General features: G+C 33.4%; 1 protein-coding gene across 1 annotated transcript; it reads left to right on the forward strand.

The window, feature by feature from the left end:
- The first annotated feature begins 9908 nt into the window (after positions 1-9908).
- LOC129908838 (cytochrome c oxidase subunit 1-like) lies at positions 9909-21367 on the forward strand. The gene is given in 2 exon segments (XM_055985641.1): positions 9909-9937; positions 19022-21367. Coding segments are annotated over 2 exon segments (1623 nt in total). The 3' UTR covers positions 20616-21367.
- Positions 21368-21376: the final 9 nt, after the last annotated feature.

The raw sequence follows: 21376 nt of genomic DNA on the forward strand, positions 1-21376 counted from the left end.
TACAATGGTCTTGCACTTTTGCTATACCCTAACCCTATTGCAAAATAAAAAATACAATGGAGTAAAATTATTTTTGACAGATGGCAGCTCACCGTAACGTCGCCCATGATAAACGTTTGTCTTTTTTATTCTGTTTATAATGGTTGTCGCACTCATGTCCCGTAATTTAGTTTCTTTTGATGTAAAATAGTTAGTGAAAATTAATTAACCCGAACAAAACAAAGAATTAAATTATAAAAAATGGAAAAAAAGAAGAAGCAACGGTGGAGGAAAAAAAACATCATTCATGCTTCAATATTTACTATAGATATACCTAGTATATAGGGCGTTCACGATCTATTGTAAAAAAATAAAATTTTACATTTTTACTAGGCCTGTTGCACCAGATCGTGAATACCCCTAATATTATTATTTTGTGGTTGTATTTCTTCCCTTATTATTCAAATAAAAACTCCATTTTTATTTTTAATTTGCCAATATATTTCGAGGTTCATACCTCATCTTCAGGGCTAAAAATATTTATTTAATAAGCGTTTTAAATATATAATTATAAACATATACAATAAAAAATAATTTACCTATTATAAAACTATTTTGTTAAATGTTGTAGCCGAAGAAATAATTTGTATATTATAACAAAAATAGTTTTATAATAGGTAAATTATTTTTTATTGTATATGTTTATAATTATATATTAAAAACGCTTATAAAATAAATATTTTTAGCCCTGAAGATGAGGTATGAACCTCGAAATATATTGGCAAATTAAAAATAAAAATGGCGTTTTTATTTGAATAATAAGGGCAGAAATACAACCACAAAATAGAAATATTTCTGTTTTAGACAGTACACTAAAAGACCTTATATGTATGTATGTGTAAAAATTTTTTCTAAATTAAATAGTCGAGTTACAAGGTGTTTCACTCTTAAGCTTGGTACGCTGTTCGAGCTAAATTTTAGCCGAGATAAAATTCCCATACAAGTTATCGATAATTTGTATGGGACTCATTTTACCTCGGCTAAAAATTTTCGATAATTTGTATGGGAGCTAAAATTTAGCGCGAGCTGCGTACCAGGCTTTACTTCGGCTAGGTTCTTCCAAGTTGAAAATGAGATTTTTTTGTTTACATTAGATAGCAGCATAAAAGTTAATTAAATTTGTCTAAAACATCGCGTATTTTGAAATGCCTAACGATTTAAAAACGTTTCTTTTTTAAGAAAAATCTTGGGAAAAACGCAACGCTGTCGTTTCGTCCCTCATAATTTAGAATCAAGTAGAGAACTTAAAAACAATTTTTTTTGTATAATGAATGCAAATGCATTTATTAAAAATATTTTTATAACACCGCTCTGGTTTAATAATAAAATAAATTCCTAAAAACTTCGGTTAAATCGAACATAGAATATAGTTACAGTAAACAACTCCACTCTCATTTCAATGTAATAAAATAATCAAATATAAATATTTGCAAACATGGCAAAGTTGCAATCGTGAGAAACGAAGCAAAACTAAAATCCCACATTGCAACTTGAAACCAAAGAATGTATAAACATAGCATTTTAAGAACAAATTTCAATTTTGAATAATAAAAGCTTCGGCAGTTTTTAAACATTACTCGAACTAAAAAGGTCTACCTCTCCTTTTATTTATATCTGGCGCAGTCGGTAAACAACCGAATATCGGAAACGAAAATTTTATTTCAAAGATGAAATAAAATCGCAACGAATATCGGTAAAGAAAATTTTATTTCAAAGATGAAATAAAATCGGAACGAACATCGGTAAAGAAAACTTATTTCAAAGATGAAATAAATGCTCAACGAAAATCAGCAGACAAATTTTATTTCAAAGACGAAATAAATTCGCAACGAATATCGATCAAGAAATTTTATTTCAAAGAGGAAATAAATGTGCAACAAATATCGGTGAACAAAAAAAAATAAATAGTCATTTATTTTATACGAAAAAAAAAACATACATACTGTGGGTATTGTGAAGAAAAAAACTCATTGCAACGAATATCGGTAAACAATAAGAAAAAAAATTAATTGTGTATGTTGTGAAGAAAAAAAAACTATAGATACTGTGGGTGTTGTGAAGAAAAAAATTCATGCAAGCTCGTGCATTCCAGTAAGAAGACAGCAGCTTTAACCTAGCTAGTGCATTATTCCAGTTAGAAGACAGCAATTTGATTCCAGCCTGTGCAGTGTGCATCCAGAAAACAACATAAAAATGCTTTAACATATTTTTGTTATGGTATTTATTTTTTCCTCTACATTCTAAAATTATTATTTAAGTTTGAATATCGGTGATTAGTTAAGTAATACATAGTTTAGTAATCACATAAGTTGAAGAAAATAATTCGATAAAAAAAAAAATAGAATTATTTAATAAACGGAAATGGAAGATTTAAGCGAAATTGAGAAGTTTAACTTCATTTTGAAGAATATAACAAACATTAGGCCGTTCGACGGTAGTAAAGCAGATCTTTACAGTTTTATTAATCGGATCGAAACATTGATCCCAATTATTAACACACTTAACGTGGTCTTTAAAAAAATTATCTTAGGTCGCATTCATGACAAGGTTATCAGAAAAGCTCGTGAAACTATAATAGCTCAAGGTCACGTAGAGACTTGGCCAGAGTTAAAAGACATCTTAATTAGAACTCACGGTGAGTCTGAACCGATTGAAGTAATATTAGATCAAATTTCCCTCTGTCGTTGTGATAAAACAATAGAGGAATTTTATAATAAACTAAATGAATTGCTAGTAAAGTTAAACAATGTATACCTACTAAGAGGTGTAATGACAGAGGAACAAGCAACAACGAATAAAAGAATAGTACTAGAAGTTTTTAAAAATAATTTACCTGAACCAATACGAGGTATAATAATAAACAGAAACCCTAGAGTAATGCAAGACGCGTATACTATTATAGATTCTAATAATTATCTTAAATTTAGCGGAATAACAAATACATATTTTAATGATGCTCAATCCCCACAAAATACCAGAAATAATTCTTACAATGGGAACAACAGTTCTAGAAATCCAAATTATAATAAAAGAAATAATGATAATAGAAATAATAACAATCATAATAACCAGAGATACCCAAAAGAGATGAGAAACTTCTGACGTCATACGCGGTTTGCCTACAAGCTGCTTTAGACATTTTTGGATAAGTATGCGTGAAAAAATATACATTTTTGGCGAAGTATGTGTGAAAAATTGACATTTTTGCTTAGGTGTGCGGAAAAACACCGTGGCTACACTATGTGTGTTTTTCACATTTATTCACGAATACAAAAGAGATTACAACAACACGAAATAAACAAATGGGTTTTGGGGGGTAAAACGTACGAAAGTTTCCCATCTCCTTTGTGTATCTCTGATAATAACAGAAGTAATAATAATTACTCCCAAAACGAAAATTCGAGTTCGAATTCCCAAAACGCATCTAGAAGTGGTCAAACTAGACAGTCAAATGGATCGCAAAATGATTCAAGCATGCAATCTCGCCAATCTAATAATAATAATACTCCAATGGATATTGCTACAATAACAAATTCTGACCCTGTTCAAGACTCAGAAATGTTTCAAAATTTTCGGACAAGCCCCGAAAAACAACTACCTTATATCAGGGTCGGACTGGCCATATAACTGACTTGGCGATTGCCACCCGGGCCCTCAGCTATCCCATAGTTACAAAATATAAATACATAAAGAACATGTAAAAAACAAGCACAAATTACAGATTTCAAAAAAAGAAAATGGGCCCGTTTAACAAACGCAGGCCCTTACTCTAACTATTTGAAAGTTATATTTATAATTATAATTATTTATAAGGAAAATGTGTGAATGTTTCCAGTTTCAAAAAAAACTCTGAATTTCTGAATGAATGCAAACAATCTGAACCAAAATTCGGAACTTTTGGAAATAAAAAAAAGCTTTTAAAATAAGGCTTTCCTTATTTTAAAAGCTCATAAAGTATTGAAGCAATAAATTTGCTGCCAAGGAACTTTTTATAGAACGTTTAAGTCCCTACAAGAAAAAATCTTGCTAATTTGAAAATATTGAATTTTCAGTGAATTAGAAAATTTTGAAATTGAAAATTGATTTTTTAATTTTTTTCTCGATTTAAATCGTGAATAACTTCTTTAGAACTCAATTGAATGAAAATTACTTAGAGACCTTTTTTGTAGAGAATTAAATTACCTATAAGAATCTGTCGTGGTTTTATTTTTCTATTCACTTATTTGCTCATCACAAAATTCCAAAGTGAAACAGTTAAATTGAAAAAACAATTCGATTTAAAAAGCTTAATTACTCGAATTCGGCTCGTCTGACGAAAATTTTCAATAAGATCTTTAATGTAGGAAATTTAATTTTATATAAGAAAAAATGAACAAATTTTTTTTTTACTCTGATCGTCTAGCAGTTCTGGTGTAAAACATCATATCAAGTATAAAAATAAAAAAAAACCGATGATAGACCTCTTAAAATTTTTTTTAACGGCTCAAATTTTCACCAAATTTTTTTTTCATCATCCTGAACAAGATTTTCGAAGTAACTTTCAAAAAAAAAATATTTTTTTTTGGCCCAGTCTAATATATTGTAACGATGAATTACTGAACTACTTTTAAGATAGAAGTCTGAACACACTACCTACTACTGCAAAGGTAGAAATTTGAACGGACCTTTAGTAATTAAGAAAATATCCCACTGAACACATCTCAAAATATCCCACTGAACACATCTGAAAATATCCCACTAGACTGGAAGTATGAAATGCCCCTCCTGGAAAGGAAGTTTCGAGAGACAGGGACGAGAGCCTTCGAGGACGTTCTCGAGTCTCGAGATTCCGGTATAAAAGGGCAGCGTAGACACCGACCGGAGAGAGTTTAATCTTGAAAGTGAAAGAGTACAGTACAAAGTGAAATAAAGTGTTGCGAATTGTTAGTAGTAAATAAAATGATTTAAAAGTGTGTTTGTTTGAGCGAATAATAAAAGTAAATTGAGTTGAAATAAAAAGTGTTCTTATTTGAACGGAAATATAAGTGGAAATTAAATAAGTTTTATTGTGAACCCGGAATAAAACTTTACAATATATACCTAATGTCACTGTCAGTTGTCCTTATTTTATAAAGCACAAATGCGTGAAAATGTTTCGTCTTCTTAATTTAACTAAAACCTCATCTATTAATTGCAATTGTCAATAAAAATACACAAAAATAAAGCATAATATTAGTGAAACTAGTTGTTTTGCCCCTTCTAATCTAATGGCGGCCGGATTATGCATTCATTAGTGGAATAATCAGGACGATGAGGATTCTTGGTTGCCTGTTTATATTGTTTATTTATTTTTGTTTTTTTTTTTTGGGCAGAAAATTATATATATTTATAAGAAAAAAAAACTAATAAAGTATTAAAAAAATAAATTAAGCTGGTAAAAGCTGTGTTATTATTTTATTTATTATTTAGCATCACAAAAACATGGAAAAACAAATAAAAAAAACACCTCAATCATTTGGGAGAACCACGTTCATTTCCACCACCTATTAGCCGAACTGTCAAAAAATTCAGATTAAAGTGAGAAAGCAACATTTTTTCTACTAAAAATCCTCTGATCCATGACTGAACCACTGCTAGCCCACCAATATTGGTGGATAACTTCTGATCGTGGTTCAGCAGTGGGTTAAGACCTGAACCTCGATTGTACAACACTGCAAATGAGTTGAACCGAGTTCAAACGTTGATCCGAGGATGAACCACGTTTGTACAACTGGCCCTAAGTGCCAGTTGTACAAACATGGATCAACCGTGGTTCAGGAATTTAACTCGCCAATTTCGGCGGATTAGCTGCGGGTCAACTTCCCTACAAACAATTTTGCTTCTATAAAGCTTTACAAAAGCAACTATAACACCTGTAAAGCTTTATAGAAGCAAAATTGTTAGTCGGGTTCGGTTCAAGTATGGATGTGGCTATTTAAACATATTGTAATGTTTTATTCCGGGTTCACAATAAAACTTATTTAATTTCCACTTATATTTCCGTTCAAATAAGAACACTTTTTATTTCAACTCAATTTACATTTATTATTCGCTCAAACAAACACACTTTTAAATCACTTTATTTACTACTAACAATTCGCAACACTTTATTTTACTTTGTACTGTACTCTTTCACTTTCAAGATTAAACTGTATCCGGTCGGTGTCTACGTTGCCCTTTTATACCGGAATCTCGAGACTCGAGAACGTCCTCGAAGGCTCTCGTCCCTGCCTCTCGAAACTTCCTTTCCAGGAAGGGGCACTTCATACTTCCAGTCTAGTGGGATATTTTTAGATGTGTTCAGTGGGATATTTTTAGATGTGTTCAGTGGGATATTTTTAGATGTGTTCAGTGGGATATTTTTAGATGTGTTCAGTGGAATATTTTCTTAATTACTAAAGGTCTGTTCACATTTCTACCTTTGCAGTAGTAGGTAGTGTGTTCAGACTTTATCTTAAAAGTAGTTCAGTAATTCATCGTTACATTGTCCCCCTCTTAGGATTGTTCGCCCCGAACAACTCCATTGCTTCTTTCACCATTATAACGATGTAAACGGTCACAATGAACTACCTTTAGTTTGCCTCTTACCCCTCTTTGTACACGGTAAACTACGTCGTTAATTCTGGTTATTACTGTGTAAGGGCCTTCCCAGTTTTGTTGTAGCTTCGGTGATAGTCCCTTTTGTCGGTGGGGATTGTAAAACCACACAAGTTCTCCTTCTTGAAACCCTGTTGCTGTCGCTCGTGCATCATATCTTGTTTTCATCCTGTCACTAGACGCTTTTATAAATGTCCTTGTCCGTTGGTGAATGTCAGCCAGTGTTCCTTTCAGGTTATCTACGTACTCATCCATTTCATGTGGCTCATTTGGAACACTTCCAAATTTTATTTCACTTGGCAGGCGTATTGTTGAGCCAAATAGGACTTCCGATGGTGTATGTCCAGTAGAACTATGTGTTGCACTTCTGTAGTAGCTTCGGATGAATAGAAACTACTTCTTTGAATTCTTTAATAGAACTGATTTAATTTTATTTTTTAAGCACTATTTATATCAAAAAGTTTGTTTACATTCGATAAACAAACTTTGCACAGAATAGGTGATTAATATAAAATTTGTTCTTAAAGTAAAATAATATTTGAAAATGATTTTAAAACTAAGTGGATTTTATGAATTTCATTAATCGCCACAGTACTCGCCCTCTAGTGACAACGATATCTGTCTGGAATATGGACACGTCTACCGCTTCTTGTAGTCTGAGTGGTTGGTATCTGAGGTGGAGTAGGTGTTAGATTTCTTTCTTCGATTTGGTGTTGATCATTTAAAAGAAATGCTGGTTTAAGGCGATCAATGGAGATGTTTTTCTGATGTCCTTTGATTTCTAGTGTGAAGTATTTGTTTGTTTTTGATTTCACTAGATATGGGCCATCATAAGGTTGTTGTAGTGGTTTTTTGACCGCATCGTTACGAACAAAAACATGAGTTGAATGTTGAAGGTTCTTATCGATGAAAATTTTGGTTGAACCATGACGTTCCGGTTGAATAGGCTTAATATTTTGCATAATATCTCGAAATTTGTTGAGAAAATCATGGCTTGATGAAGAGTCAGTTGCAATAAACATATCGCCTGGGAGTCTCAATGTTGTTCCATAGACAAGTTCAGCTAAAGTTGCTTTAAAGTCTTCTTGCAGGGATGATCTTAGGCCGAGCAGAACAATTGGGAGTTTGGCAACCCAATCTTCTGTTTCATGGCATTTGATTGCTGCCTTCAGAGTCCGGTGGAATCGTTCTATCATTCCATTTGCCTGGGGATGATAAGGCGATGAACGGTGTCTCTTGATGCCCAGAAGTTTTGACAGTTCATTGAAAAGAGAGGATTCAAACTGTCTTCCTTGGTCCGTCACGATTTCTTTAGGGATTCCAAACCTGGAAATCCATCCAGAAAGAAATGCCGTTGCCACTGTTTCGGCGGTGATGTCTGGTATAGGAATAACTTCTGGCCATCTTGTGAAACGATCAATACATGTTAGGGCATACGAGTTTCCGGCTGAGTATGGTAAGGGTCCAATAAGATCAAGATGAACATGATGAAATCTTTCTTCGGGAGGTGAAAAATTTGAAATTGGAGATCGGATATGATGTTGAATCTTGCTTTTTTGGCAGCTTAGGCACGTTTGAGACCATTTGCGACAATCCTTCTTCAAGTCAGGCCATATGTATCGTTCTTTTATCATCTGGGTAGTTTTCTTAACACTGGGATGTGACATGTTGTGGATTGTATTGAAAACTTGACGTCGCAGATCTGATGGAATGTATGGTCGTGCTTTGCCTGTTGAAATATCACAAAAGGTTTGGTGATTTGTATCTGGTAGAGTGATTTGTTTCAACTGTAGAGACGAAGAAGTAGAGTTGAGGAGGTTCTTGAGTTCTTCATCGGTTTGTTGTTTATGAGACACATCGTTGTAATCAATTGAGGATGGTGAAGAAATGGCGTTAAGTCTGGATAAAGCATCAGCGATTACGTTGTCTTTGCCGCTGATGTGAACTATATCAGTTGTAAACTGTCCGATGAAATCCAAATGTCTGAGTTGACGAGGGCTTGATTTCTCTGGCTTTTGTTGAAAAGCGAAAGTAAGAGGTTTGTGGTCAGTGTAGAGAACGAACTTTCTTCCTTCCACCATATGCTGGAAATGCTTGATTGCCATGTAAGCACTTAGCAGCTCTCGGTCATAGGCACTATATTTCCTTTGTGTAGGTGAAAACTTTTTTGAGAAGAAGCCAAGAGGTTGCCAATAGTTAGAGACAAGCTGTTGAACAACTGCACCTGCAGCAGTATCGGATGCATCTGTCATGATTGCCAATGGAGCGTCAGTATCTGGATGTGCTAGGAGAGTTGAGTTGGCTAGAGCTTCTTTACAGGATTGAAAAGCATTTTCTAGTTCGGCCGTCCAATTGATAGATGTGTTATCATTTTTCTTGTTGCCACATGGATATGCATGAAGTGGAGCTTGGATTTGAGCAGCATTTGGAATAAAACGTCTGTAGAAGTTAAGCATGCCCAAAAATCTTCGGAGCTCTTGGACTGTTGATGGTTTCTTGAATGACATGATTGTTTCAACTTTGGATGGCAATGGTTTGCGCCTTCTTCAGTGACAAGATAACCCAAGAAGCTTACGGATGATGACTGGAAAGTGCATTTGGAAGGATTGATGGTAAGACCAAATTCTCGAAAACGTTGGAAAAGCTGTTTGAGATGATTTAGGTGCTCTTCAGATGAATTTGATGCGATTAGGAAGTCATCAATGTAAGGAAAACAGAAATCAAGGCCTTTGGTCACTTCATGAACGAATCGTTGAAAAGTTTGTGCAGCGTTGCACAGACCAAAAGTCATCACCATGAACTCGAACAGTCCAAAAGGAGTGATGATAGCTGTTTTTGGGATATCTTCTGGTTCCACAGGGATCTGATGGTAGGCACGAGTCAGATCTATGACGCTGAAGACTTTCTTACCCTTCAGATGATGAGCAAAATCTCCAATGGGAGGCATGGGATAGCGATCTGAGATGGTTATCGCATTGAGTCTTCTATAGTCGCCACATGGACGCCAGTCACCATTTTTTTTCTTCACCATGTGAAGAGGACTCGCCCAGCTGCTCTTTGATGGTCGACAAATCCCTTGGTTGATCATGAACTCAAATTCTTGTTTGGCTGTCTTTAGCTGTTCCGGAGAAAGACGCCTTGCTTTTGAAAACACAGGAGGTCCTTTTGTTTGGATGTGGTGTGTCACATTGTGCTTGGTTTTAGCCAACAGATTCGTTTTGGTGATGTCTTGAAATTCATTCAATAAATCGTAAATGAATGAGGACGGATTTATTGTTTGGATGTTTGCGGCACTTGAAGATGTTGTTGCGCCAAAGCTTCTTAACTGTGTGTGAATGTTTTGTGTGAGGCACCTTACCGTGGGTCGGGGGATACCTTGTAAATTGAGTGTGGTACCTTACCGTTGGTCGGGGGATACCTATTAGAGTATATCACGTCGGGGTCACCAATGTAGTAGCTTCGGATGAATAGAAACTACTTCTTTGAATTCTTTAATAGAACTGATTTAATTTTATTTTTTAAGCACTATTTATATCAAAAAGTTTGTTTACATTCGATAAACAAACTTTGCACAGAATAGGTGATTAATATAAAATTTGTTCTTAAAGTAAAATAATATTTGAAAATGATTTTAAAACTAAGTGGATTTTATGAATTTCATGAATCGCCACACTTCTATAGGCCATCAAGAATAATGGAATATGTCGGTCCCAGTCTCGTTGATTATCATTGACTACTTTTGACAGGTGTTCCTTAAGTGTCCTGTTAAATCGCTCAACCATCCCATCAGATTGTGGATGAAGCGGTGTTGTTCGCGTCTTCTTGATGCCAAGGAGTGAGCAAAGAAAGATCTTAGATTCGAAGTTCCTTCCTTGGTCGGAATGAAGTTCCATGGGTACTCCGAACCTGCTCACCCAATGAAAGACAATCTTATCCACAACTGTTTTGGTTTCCTGGTTTGGAATGGCAAATGCCTCAGGCCATTTGCTGAAGTAGTCCATCACTACAAGGATGTATCGATTTCCGTTGTTGGTTTCGGGAAAAGGACCTGCTACGTCTATTGCAATTCTCTCAAAAGGTGCACCCACATTGTACTGCTGCATCTTGCTTTGTATTTTTCTAGCTGGTCCTTTGCTAGCGGCACAAGTATCACATTTCCGGCACCACTTTTCAACGTCTTCTCTCATACGTAACCAGTAGAATTGCTGTCGTAGCTTTTCCAGCGTCTTGTTGATGCCTAAATGGCCTCCAGAAATTCCACCGTGCATCTCTCGGAGAACATCATTTATCTTTGACTGAGGTACGACTAGCTGCATTACATAGGATTTACCATCTGCGGATTCCCACTTACGCCTGAATAGCCCTTCTTGCACATGAAGTGAGTCCCATTGTACCCAATATGCTTTTAGAGTGGGGCTTCGGTCAGAGATGTCGGCCCATTCTGGTTTCTCTTGATGTTCCTTCCATGCAAGGATGGGTTCGATGTCCGAATCTTCTTGTTGGGCCATTCTGAGTTCTTCATTACTCCAGCCGCAAATGGGATCAGCTCTCGTTCTTCTAACAGCGACAACTTCCTTTTCTTCTAGTCGTGTGCAATGCTTGCAGTCTTGCTTGCACGGGCGCCGAGATAATGCGTCTGCATTTGAATGCAGCTTTCCTCTTCGATGTTGAATCTGACATTGATACGTCTGAAGTATCTCGATCCATCTTGCTACTTGACCCTCTGGATTTTTGAAGTTCAAAAGCCAATTTAGCGCACCATGATCTGTGCGAAGAAGGAACTTCTGTCCATAGATGTACTTATGGAAGTGCTTTGTTGCCAATACTAGAGCTAGAAGTTCCCTTCTGGTCACGCAATAATTTCTTTCTTGTTTCGAGAGTACCTTGCTGAAATAGGCAACGACCTTTTCTTCTCCGTCATGAACTTGCGATAAAACAGCACCAACTCCAACATTACTTGCATCTGCGTCAATGATGAATTGTTTGCCTGGAGTCGGATAGGCCAGCACAGGAGCTTCACATAACCGCAGCTTTAGTTCCTGAAAGCTTTTCTCACACTCACCTGACCATTTAAAGGGTTTACCCTTCTCCGTAAGTTGGTGCAAGCTTTTGGCGATTCTCGCAAAATCCTTCACAAATCGTCGATAGTACGTTGCCAGACCCAGGAAACTCCGAAGTTGATGCTTGTCCATAGCCCAAACGGCATGACATTAAACTGCCACAGACCATTTCCTGTGGAGAAAACCGTCTTTTCCCGATCTTCTGGATGGATTTTCACCTGCCAGTAGCCACTCTTCAAATCCAAAGTCGAAAACCATTGTGCTCCTTCCATTGCATCTAGAGTATCACTGATTCTTGGCAGTGGGTAACTGTCTTTCTTCGTCACATCATTCAGCCTGCGATAGTCGACACAAAATCGAGTGCTTCCATCCTTCTTTTTGACGAGAACTACCGGTGATGCCCAAGGGCTTTTGGAATTTTCGATTAGCCCGTCTTTCTTCATTGTTGTTATCATTTCTTCAACTTCACCTTGTTTGGCCAACGGGAGACGTCTTGCTGGTTGACGAATCGGCCTAGCATTTCCTGTATCGATTCGATGCTGCACCAGTTGTGTTCGGCCGTATTGCCCGCTGGGTGAAGAGAAGATATCAGCATATTCATGAAGAAGCCTTCCCGCAACATTAAGCTGATGTTGACTCAGGTTGTCTGAATTGAGAATTTGTTTCTTTAGTTTCTCCGAGTTCATAGTCATCTGTGTATCCACCTCGTTGATCTTAGTTATTGCGGCCACAGATTCACATTGCCCAACAACTTCTCCTTTCTTAAGCTTGATTGGGTACGGTTTGATGTTAAGTATCCGTACAGGTACCATGTTGTTCTTTGGTGCCACAAGAGTCTTCCCGATGATGATGTTTTCGGAACTTTGCTCAACTTCTGGTTCAACCATGAGGTATCGATGGCTTCCAAAGTTCCCCTTTAACTTGGTCCACACAAAAACTTCTGAAGAAGGAGGCAGGCACATGTCTTCTTTGATGACAGTTCTAATTGTTGTCGAGTTTTCGTTGCCATAGACCATTGGAATCTCTACATTTCTGTATTTCAGGACTTGATTACCTATATCCAAAATGATTCCATGCTCCTTCATGAAGTCGATTCCAATGATGCACTCGTCACATATATCTGCCACCAAAAACACATGTGAAAACTCTAGTTCAGCTACACGGATCGTAAGACGAACTTCTCCGTACACTCTTGCTGCTTCTCCTGTGGCGGTCTTCAGACGGTAGCTCTTGGTGTTATGTAGCCATGTCATCTTCACCAAGTCTCTTCGTACAATGGAGGCGGTGGCACCGGTGTCAATTGTAGCCACGTGTTGTTTGTTGTTTATGGTCGCCTCCACTGTCAGACTTTTGTTGTCTCGTTTAGTCTGTGAGACTTGAATTGTGGTTCTGGGGCCATCGATACCAGAAACCAGCTTCTGCCCCTCGAAGTTGGTTCTTACTTGTTTCCCGAATGGGAATCAAGTTGAGGATGAGCGTTGGTTGTATCGCTTACCTGTTGTTGGGCAATATTCCTGTTTCCACAGTGTTGGCAAGCAGTTCTTCTTGGTGGCAATCTGCACTGCCGCTGGAGATGTCCGGTCTTGTTACAGTTCCAGCATCGAGCAGCTCCGTCCCTCTGGTTTCTTTGGAATGCGAGTTTTTGACAAGAGCATTCCTCGACTGCAACTTCTCTTACCCGATGAACGCCTTGAGAAGCCTGTTCTGCTGCTTCCATAGTCAGTGCAAACGCTAATGCTTCAGGAAGGGAACGTTTTCCAGCTGTTCGAATTGCTCGCTGAAGATTTATATCAGATACAGCACGTACAAAGGCTTCTGTCGCAAACTGATTGATAATGTCGTCTCCTGCTGTCGGATATGCCAGATGAGCTAACCTTTCAATATCTGCTTGGAGTTGTTGCAGAGTTTCTCCTCTTTTCTGGACTCTTGTATTGAGTTGGACGCGGAAGACTTCCTGCATATGGCCATCTCCAAAGCGTTTTTCAATGACCTGGACAAGAGCGTCAAAGTTACCATTCTTTTCTGGTGGTAAAGTTTGTAACAACTCAGCAGCAGGACCTCTAAGAGCAAGAGTCAGCGCTATACATTTGTCTTCGTCATCCCAGCCATTTGTTGTTGCAGCTGCCTCAAACTGTTTCTTGTAGATCGACCAAGAACTTTGTCCATCAAATGTTGGTGGATGCATTTCCTTCTTCTTTGGGTACTCACCAGAACTTTCTCGGATCTTAATTTTCCGAACCTTGTCAAGTTCCTCAGTAATACTTTGCATTTTAACTCTTTTATTTTGTTGGCTTCTACTTGGTACAAGTCATTTATATTTAAGCAAATCATTTTTTTTGTTGATTTTAGAACCTGCACTTTCTTTTTAAGAAAGTGCAGGTTCTAAAATCAACAAAAAAAATGATTTGCTTAAATTGCATTTTAACTTCCATTTTTTTCAAATTTGTCATCCACTTTCTCGAACTTTCCTTCTACTTTCTCGAGTTTTTCTTCAACTTTCTCGAACTTTTCTTGAGATTGCTTTTCAACGCATTTGATGGAAGCATCAATAGCAACGAACTTGTTCTCGATCGCGTCAAGCTTACCTTGGATGATGTTTTTCTGTTCATCTAATTTTTCGAGAAGATTCTGTTGTTCACTCTTTTGCTCGGTACGTTGTTTTTCCATTTCTTCGAGAACACTCTGTTGTTCACTCCTTTGCTCGGTACGTTGTTTCTCTATTTTTTCGAGAAGATTCTTCTGTTCATCCTTTTGTTCTTTACGTTGCTGTTCCATTTGATCTTTCTGTTCTTCAAATTTTGCAAGGAGAACAGCCATCATGGACGACATATCGGAACTAGTACTTACTCGTTCTTCTACCATTTCAACTTCGAATTGAAATGTATCCAAATCTTCGCTTTTCTGGGTTAAATAATCCTGCAGGCGAATAATGAGGTCATTTTTCGATCCAGCAGTAGGAAGACCTCGTTTAGTTAATTCCGCCTTCAGCTCAGTCAAACTTAACTGATTTAATGTCTTACCCATTTTAACTTTTTTTAAGTGAGCACTTTTACTTATTTCAAAATGTTTTATTGTTAAAACACACGCGCACTTTTTATTTTATTCGCGAAATTATCTGATTCGCACAAATAAATAAGTTTTATTCCACTTTTCTGACACCAATGTAATGTTTTATTCCGGGTTCACAATAAAACTTATTTAATTTCCACTTATATTTCCGTTCAAATAAGAACACTTTTTATTTCAACTCAATTTACTTTTATTATTCGCTCAAACAAACACACTTTTAAATCACTTTATTTGCTACTAACAATTCGCAACACTTTATTTCACTTTGTACTGTACTCTTTCACTTTCAAGATTAAACTGTATCCGGTCGGTGTCTACGTTGCCCTTTTATACCGGAATCTCGAGACTCGAGAACGTCCTCGAAGGCTCTCGTCCCTGCCTCTCGAAACTTCCTTTCCAGGAAGGGGCACTTCATACTTCCAGTCTAGTGGGATATTTTTAGATGTGTTCAGTGGGATATTTTTAGATGTGTTCAGTGGGATATTTTTAGATGTGTTCAGTGGGATATTTTGAGATGTGTTCAGTGGAATATTTTCTTAATTACTAAATGTCCGTTCACATTTCTACCTTTGCAGTCATTGACCTATTATAATAGGTCAATGTTTGCAGTAGTAGGTAGTGTGTTCAGACTTTTATCTTAAAAGTAGTTCAGTAATTCATCGTTACAATATATTAACCCTCAATGAGTGATAAACCTCAGTTTTACTACCGATTTCAGAAAGTAAAAGTCGCTGATCCACGGATTAAATATTTGTACAATTGGCCCTAAATCATCTGATCCATGGCTGTACCACTGCTAACCCACCAATATCGGTGGGTAACTTCTGATCGTGGTTCAGCTGTGGGTTAAGACCTGAACCTCGACTGTACAACACTGCAAATGAGTTGAACCGAGTTCAAGCGTTGATCCGAGGATGAACCACTTTTGTACAACTGGCCCTTACTAAGGGCTATTGCCTGTTAGCAGTTGGAAGTTCAAAAATTTGAAAAAGTTATTCCGCTTTTTAATAAAATTTTCAACTGATTGTGAAGAATTTTCAAATTAAAAATAAATAAATTCTATACATTTTCTTAAAAGGAAAAATAAATACAACAAGACCCCCAACTAAAGTTTTGCCACGGGGCCACAGCAGCTCAACCTACTACTACTCTTGGAACTCTGTTCCCATGCTCTCTTTATTTAATTTTAAGAAGTAATTATTAAAATAAGAAAAGTCAAAAGAATGATGAGTTAGAAGTGGAAAAATGTATGCAAAAATTCTGTTTAGATCACCAAAAATCTTTATACAAGTATACTTTCCTTTTCCGAGCCGAAACAAAAATTCAAATTTTGTTGGTATCTACTGTAGGTAACTTTTTTTTAGCTCCGTGGATGAAGCAGCTGTGGCGGGCCCCTTTTATCATTTTCCCACCCGGGCCCCTTTGAACCAGTCCGACCCTGCCTTATATAGTAGTTAAAAATAAAATACGAAATTTAAAATTTATAATCGATAGCGGCGCAGAAAGAAGCATAATAAATCCTATGTTATGCAACCCCAAAGGGAAACTAACTCCTACAAATAATTATCTTAGAGTCTTAGGTCGTGAAATTGAAGTTAATACTGAGTATAGCTTTCCCTTATTTAACGAGTTTAACGAACAAAATTATTTTGTTAACTTTTTGGAATACAAGTTCCATGAAAAATTCGACGGTATTATTGGAAACAATATTTTAATAGAACTGGAGGCGATAATTGATTACAAAAATCGATTACTACGCACACGTTCAGCTAAAATTCCATTTTTTCTAAATGAAGAAGAGGAATGGTATGAAAATAGGGCATCTTCAAATACGGAAAACGTCATTGAAGTTTTTAGCAATGAATTTCATACAAATATTCCAATAGTAAACTTTGCCAAACATTTACATAAAAAAGACGTTGACAGTCTAAAATCAGTTTTACTTTCATTTAAAGATGTATTTTTCAAAGAAGGAGACAGCCTTTCTCTGACCAGCGAAATACAAAATGAAATAGAAACAAAAAATAACATTCCAATTTATAGTAAATTATACCGCTATCCACAAGTGCATAGATCTGAAGTCGAAAAACAAATTAAAGACATGTTAAGACAAAAAATCATAAAACATAGTAACAGCCCATATAATTCTCCAATATGGGTTGTGCCCAAAAAATTAGATAATTCCCAAGAACAAAAATATATATATATATATAATCTATATATAAGATATATAGATAATCTATGTGTATAAATGGATATACCTTCAATAAATGTATTAATAACCCCCAAAAAAAAACCCAATTTATATAAATAATGTTTAGTTTATAGATTACTAATCCATATTTAATAGAGATAATACAACTCAAAAAAACTCTCCATTTATTTATTATCACTTTATTTCTATAAATATGAACCCTTTACAATTTAAATCAAGATCCTTTATATAATATATTTATATATAAATATTTATATATAAGATAAATAGCTAGGTTATTTATTTTTATTAAATATTTATTTGTTAAATATTTAATGGAAATTTTAAATTACATTTAAAAAATATATTCTTGAATATATTTTTAAATGTAATTTAAAATTTTTTAAATATTTATATTTATAAATGTTTAATAGCAAAATAAAAAATTATTATTAAGTTTTTATTTATAATTTTACAATAAATATTCATATGTTTTATATATATATATACTAATTATTGTTATTTAAATTATTTTTATAAATAAAAAAATTTTATTTTTTTATTTTTTTTTTATTTATAAAAATAATTTATTTTTAATGAATTGCCTGACAAAAGGATTACTTTGATAGAGTAAATCATATAATTAATATTATATTCATTATTTTATATTTAATGGAATTAAACCAATTCTAAAAGTATCAAAAACTCATGTGCATCATACACTAAAATATATTTATAATTAAAATAAAAAGATAAGCTAATTAAGCTATTGGGTTCATACCCCACTTATAAAGGTTTTAATCCTTTTCTTTTTAATTTTTAATAATTCTTCTAAAATTTTATTTATTTTTATTTTAATAATAAGAACAATAATTACTATTTCTTCTAATTCATGATTAGGTGCTTGAATAGGATTAGAAATTAATTTATTATCTTTTATCCCCCTAATAAGAGATAATAATTTGATATCTAATGAAGCATCATTAAAATATTTTTTAACTCAAGCTTTAGCTTCTTCAATTTTATTTTTTTCTTCAATTTTATTTTTATACCAAAATAACTTTATAAATCAAATATCTTATAATAATAACAATTATATTTGTATAATAATTCTATCAGCATTATTAATAAAAAGTGGAACAGCCCCTTTTCATTTTTGATTTCCTAATGTTATAGAAGGATTAAGTTGAATAAATTCATTAATTTTAATAACTTGACAAAAAATTGGACCATTAATATTGATTTCTTATTTAATTATTAAATCAATATTATTTTGATGTATTTTATTTTCAATTATTATTGGATCTTTAGGAGGATTTAATCAAACTTCTTTACGTAAATTAATAACTTTCTCATCTATTAATCATTTAGGATGAATATTAATAAGTATATATTCAAATGAATCATTATGAATTAATTATTTTATATTTTATACTTTTTTATCTTTTAATTTAATTTTTTTATTTAATATATTTAAACTATTTCACATAAACCAATTATTTTCTTTATTCATATTTAATAAATCATTAAAATTTTCTTTATTTTTAAATTTATTATCTTTAGGAGGATTACCTCCTTTTTTAGGATTTATTCCTAAATGGTTAACAATTCAATATTTAACATTTAATAATCAATTATTTTTAATATCTGTTATAATTGTTATAACTTTATTAACATTATTTTTTTATTTACGATTATGTTATACAGCTTTTATACTAAATTATTATGAAAATAATTGAAATTATAACATTTATTTTAAAAATTTTACAATAAATTTTTATTTACTTTTCTCATTTATTTCAACTTTTGGTTTATTTATTATTAGTTTTATATTTTATTTAATCTAAAATAAAACTTTAAGTTAAATAAAACTAATAGCCTTCAAAGTTATAAATATGAGAAAATCTTTTAAGTTTTAAAATAATTAAACTTTAATAACTATTTTGTTATTCCTTTAGAATTGCAATCTAATATCATTATTGAATATAAAGTTAAAAATGTTAATTTTGATTAAAAAGAATAATTCTTATAAATAAATTTACAGTCTACCGCCTATATTTCAGCCATTTAATCATGTTATTAATTATTTTCAATTGTTATTGCAACAATGATTATTTTCTACTAATCACAAAGATATTGGAACCTTATATTTTCTATTCGGAGCTTGAGCTGGAATAGTAGGTACATCATTAAGTGTATTAATTCGTGCAGAACTTGGTCATCCTGGTGCTTTAATTGGAGATGATCAAATTTATAATGTAATTGTTACAGCCCATGCTTTTGTAATAATTTTTTTTATAGTAATACCTATTATAATTGGAGGATTTGGTAATTGATTAGTTCCATTAATATTAGGAGCTCCTGATATAGCATTTCCTCGTTTAAATAATATAAGTTTTTGACTATTACCTCCTTCTTTAACATTATTATTAGTAAGTAGTATAGTTGAAAATGGAGCTGGAACAGGTTGAACAGTATATCCTCCTCTTTCTGCTGGTATTGCTCATGGAGGAGCTTCTGTAGATTTAGCAATTTTTTCTTTACATTTAGCAGGAATATCATCAATTTTAGGAGCTGTAAATTTTATTACAACTGTTATTAATATACGATCTCATGGAATTACTTATGATCGAATACCTTTATTTGTTTGATCAGTTGTAATTACAGCATTATTATTACTTTTATCATTACCTGTATTAGCAGGAGCTATTACTATACTTTTAACTGATCGAAATTTAAATACTTCATTCTTTGATCCAGCAGGAGGAGGAGATCCAATTTTATATCAACATTTATTTTGATTTTTTGGTCATCCTGAAGTATATATTTTAATTTTACCAGGATTTGGTATAATTTCTCATATTATTAGTCAAGAATGTGGAAAAAAGGAAACATTCGGATCTTTAGGAATAATTTATGCTATATTAGCTATTGGATTATTAGGATTTATTGTTTGAGCTCATCATATATTTACAGTTGGTATAGACGTAGATACTCGAGCTTATTTTACATCTGCAACAATAATTATTGCTATTCCAACTGGAATTAAGGTTTTCAGTTGATTAGCAACTTTACATGGAACTCAATTAATTCTTACACCTGCAGTTTTATGATCATTAGGATTTGTATTTTTATTTACAGTAGGTGGATTAACTGGAGTAGTACTAGCTAATTCTTCTCTTGATATTATTTTACATGATACATATTATGTAGTAGCTCATTTCCATTATGTTTTATCAATAGGAGCTGTATTTGCAATTATAGCAGGATTTGTTCATTGATACCCTTTATTTACAGGATTAACACTTAATATAAAGTGATTAAAAACTCAATTTTATATTATATTTGTAGGAGTAAATTTAACATTTTTCCCTCAACATTTCTTAGGATTAGCTGGAATACCTCGACGTTATTCAGATTATCCAGATGCATATACAACATGAAATGTTGTATCAACAATTGGATCAACAATTTCATTAGTTGGAATTATTATATTCATGATTATTGTTTGAAAAAGTATAATTAAGCAACGACAAGTAATTTATACTATACAATTAAATTCTTCAATTGAATGATATCAAAATATTCCTCCTGCAGAACATAGTTATTCAGAATTACCATTATTATCTAATTTCTAATATGGCAGATTAGTGCAATGGATTTAAGCTTCATATATAAAGTATTTTACTTTTATTAGAAAAATGGCAACATGAGCAAATTTAAATTTACAAGATAGTGCATCTCCTTTAATAGAACAACTTACATTTTTCCATGATCATACTATATTAATTTTAGTAATAATTACAGTTATAGTAGCTTATATAATAACTATAATATTTTTTAATAAATATAGAAATCGATATTTATTACATGGACAAACAATTGAAACAATTTGAACTATTTTACCAACATTCATTTTATTATTTATTGCTTTTCCTTCTTTACGTTTATTATATTTAATAGATGAAATTAATGAACCTTCTATTACATTAAAATCAATTGGTCACCAATGATATTGAAGTTATGAATATTCAGATTTTTTAAATGTTGAATTTGATTCTTATATAATTCCTACTAATGAATTAACTATTAACAGTTTTCGTTTATTAGATGTTGATAATCGAATTGTTCTTCCTATAAATTCTCAAATTCGTATTTTAGTAACTGCAGCTGATGTAATTCATTCTTGAACAGTTCCTGCTTTGGGTGTAAAAATTGATGGAACTCCTGGTCGATTAAATCAAACAAATTTTTTAATTAATCGACCAGGATTATTTTTTGGACAATGTTCAGAAATTTGTGGAGCTAATCATAGTTTTATACCTATTGTTATTGAAAGTGTACCTATTAATTTTTTTATTAAATGAATTTCTAATATAAATTAAATTAACATTAAATG

The sequence above is a fragment of the Episyrphus balteatus genome, chromosome 1 (genome assembly GCF_945859705.1).
Source record: "Episyrphus balteatus chromosome 1, idEpiBalt1.1, whole genome shotgun sequence".
NCBI lineage: Eukaryota > Metazoa > Arthropoda > Insecta > Diptera > Syrphidae > Episyrphus > Episyrphus balteatus.